Raw genomic sequence first — 2,512 nt, forward strand, 5'->3', positions numbered from 1 at the left:
AAGTGAAGGAGGAGCACTCACAGGACCCGGGTCTCTCTCTGTCTCCATGGCAACGTGGAGCAGCAGCAGGGCAAGCAGGGAAGAGAGGGGAGGGGAGAGGGTGCTGCTGGGGGAGCCCAGGAGTGGGCCCCCCCCTGCACCCCCTCATTGCCCTCGCCACCCGGAGTGATTGCTATCGTGGCCATTGCAAGGTGTTGGGGTGCCCAGCTGGAGGGGCCGGGGGACCCCCTTCCTCTGCAGGTGGGCATCTCCCAGCCTGGCCGGAGCGAGGGAGTTGCTGTGCCCAACTTGTGCCGTGGCCCTTGGCACCAGGTGAAGCCAAGGCTCCCTGCACTGGTGCCCCCCACCGTGGACTCTCTCCACCCCATCCTACCTCGGTGCTCGGCATCATGAAGCCCTCGGTCGTCTTTAGGGACCAGCTGGGCCTGCGCCCCCAGGGCCCCGGAGAGCGCGAGCAGCCCCGAGGCGCTGCCGATGCTGGCCAAGGCGCTGGACTGCATGCCCGAGGGGTGCGGGGTCAGCGGGATGGGCGGCGCATGGTGTGAGAGGTGCTGAGCCTGCAGCTGGTGCTGGGGAGAGAGACAAGGGGAGAAGGCAGCTGGGTGAGACACGTGGCGGCTGCAATCCCGGCCGGCGCTTCCCGGGCCTGTCCCTGCGGCCCGGACATGCCACACGGGCTCGGGGCTGGCAACCCCGCACGCTGAGAGCTCCGGGAAGTCACGGGCTTGGCATGGCCTCCCTGTACCAACGGCTGCACAGGTCATTACCCAGAAGAGGACACATTTTGGGAGACTAGAGGGGGTCACGGCAGGGCCAGGCCATTGACCAACGGGCCCACAGCCTGCAGCAACTGGGCTCCCCTCTGCAGCAGGGCAGCGTGTCCAGCACCCGGGCTCGGGAAGTCTGCAGCAGGGGGCCCCATCCTTCAGGCCTCCTGTGCCACGGGGATATCCAAGGCAGATGGGGGACAGGAGCCAAAAAGGCAGGAACTGCTGGGCTGCAGCTGGTGGGGGTGGCTGGCGGGCAGCAGGTAGCCAGGCTGGAGCAGCAGCAGAAAGCAGCCTCAGCGACGAGCCTTTGCTCCAGGAAGCCGAGCACCGTGCCCCCTCCTCCCCGTGCCTTGGGCGTGAGCCAGCTCCAGACGGCTATTGTTGGAGGCTCGTGGTCAGAATCCCTTCCCACAGGACATCTGTCAGCTTCGCTTGTGAAAGACACGCCAGCCCTGGCCAAACCCGCCTCCCCGCTCCCCGACACCTCTGCGCAGGCTCTGCCCCACGGCGCTCGGCCCCTTGGGGGTGGGAGACGCAGCAGGGCGGAGGACTTTTTCAAAGCTGCCACTTGCAGGCTCACAAGCTGGGGAGTCGCCTGGCTCGGCCGGCAGGTCTCGCGTCGCCCAGGCTGAGCACGGGGCGAAGGGCTGAAATCGCGTCGATCGGGCCCGTGGAATCAAGGGGGCACTTGTAGGTGTGGTCGCGGATGCTTCAGAGCCTCAGATGGAGCAAGCAGCCACCGCAAAATGGCAGCCCATGGCTGTTCCCTGCCTGGGTTGGTCCCTGTGGCGCTCCCCAAGTCTCTTCTCCCAGGCGGCTGCCTGGCGCACGGTGCCTCGGCAGTTGTTCCCACAGCTGAAAGGCTCCCTCGCGCTCATTAGCTGCAGTCCGGACGCACGGTGCTACCAACCCCTTCCACCACATCCAGGCTGGCAACCCCCATTCCCGGGTGCCGCGCTGGCCAAGATGGTGTTCGTTTATGCCGCACGTTGATCTGCCATCTTTCTTCACCCAGGTCCTGAGGCCTGGCCTGGCCGCTCCAATCCAAGGCATGGGCCGCTCTGCCAGCTCCCGAGCAGGCAGGAAAGCAGCATGAGGGGGTGGATCCTGGTTTCCTGGATGCTTCAGATGCCCCTGGCCAATGGGGCTGGAGAGCCACGTGTCACGGGGCCCTCATGGCCAACACAGCAGCCGTGGGAGACACCTGAGGGCTCAGGTGTTTCCTCACACGCCCCCTCCTACACAAACACCACCCCTCTGAGGCAGGGTGCCGTCTCGGGCAAGGGGAGACGCCAAGCCTGGAAGTCCGGGAGTCTGGGCTTTCCTTCCCTCCACCACCGGCCTGGAGGAAGAGAAGCTGCGGCCTCTCCTGGGCCTGCTGCAGCCAGCTTCGCAGGCAGGGTGAAGCTGCCATGGCCCCATCGGGATGGGGCCGTGGTGGGGGAGAAGACTACGACCCCAGGGCAGGTGGGGTGGGGAGGGGATGGCTGAGGCCAGCCATGGGGGAGCAGGGAGGTGGTTCACATACCCCAATGGCCGCATTCAGCTCTGCCATAGTCACCTGCTTGGCTCGCTCCACTGCCTGGACCACCTGCTGCTGGTGCTGGAGGGGACAGAGACCTGCCGTCAGCTTCCAGGGGGAACGGCTCCGGCCTCCCTCACCCAGCCCCGACAGAGCCCCGGGACCCTGCCCGCCCGCCCGCCGCACCCACCTCCTGCGACAGGAACGGGATGAGCTGGGC

General features: G+C 66.8%; 1 protein-coding gene across 2 annotated transcripts in view; it reads right to left on the reverse strand.

The window, feature by feature from the left end:
- LOC109294905 (transducin-like enhancer protein 1) overlaps positions 1–2,512 on the reverse strand; it is a 33,102-nt gene that overhangs the window by 16,423 nt on the left and 14,167 nt on the right. For both annotated transcript variants that reach the window (XM_019513486.1, XM_019513487.1), the window contains exons 4-6: positions 2,299–2,373; positions 374–569; positions 22–38 (exon numbers count right to left, since the gene is read on the reverse strand). In XM_019513486.1, the coding sequence (XP_019369031.1) occupies positions 22–38; positions 374–569; positions 2,299–2,373 (288 nt within the window). The remainder of the gene's footprint in view (positions 1–21; positions 39–373; positions 570–2,298; positions 2,374–2,512) is intronic.

This window comes from Gavialis gangeticus, unplaced genomic scaffold (assembly GCF_001723915.1).
Source record: "Gavialis gangeticus isolate Ggan-Ray unplaced genomic scaffold, GavGan_comp1, whole genome shotgun sequence".
NCBI classification, from domain to species: domain Eukaryota; kingdom Metazoa; phylum Chordata; order Crocodylia; family Gavialidae; genus Gavialis; species Gavialis gangeticus.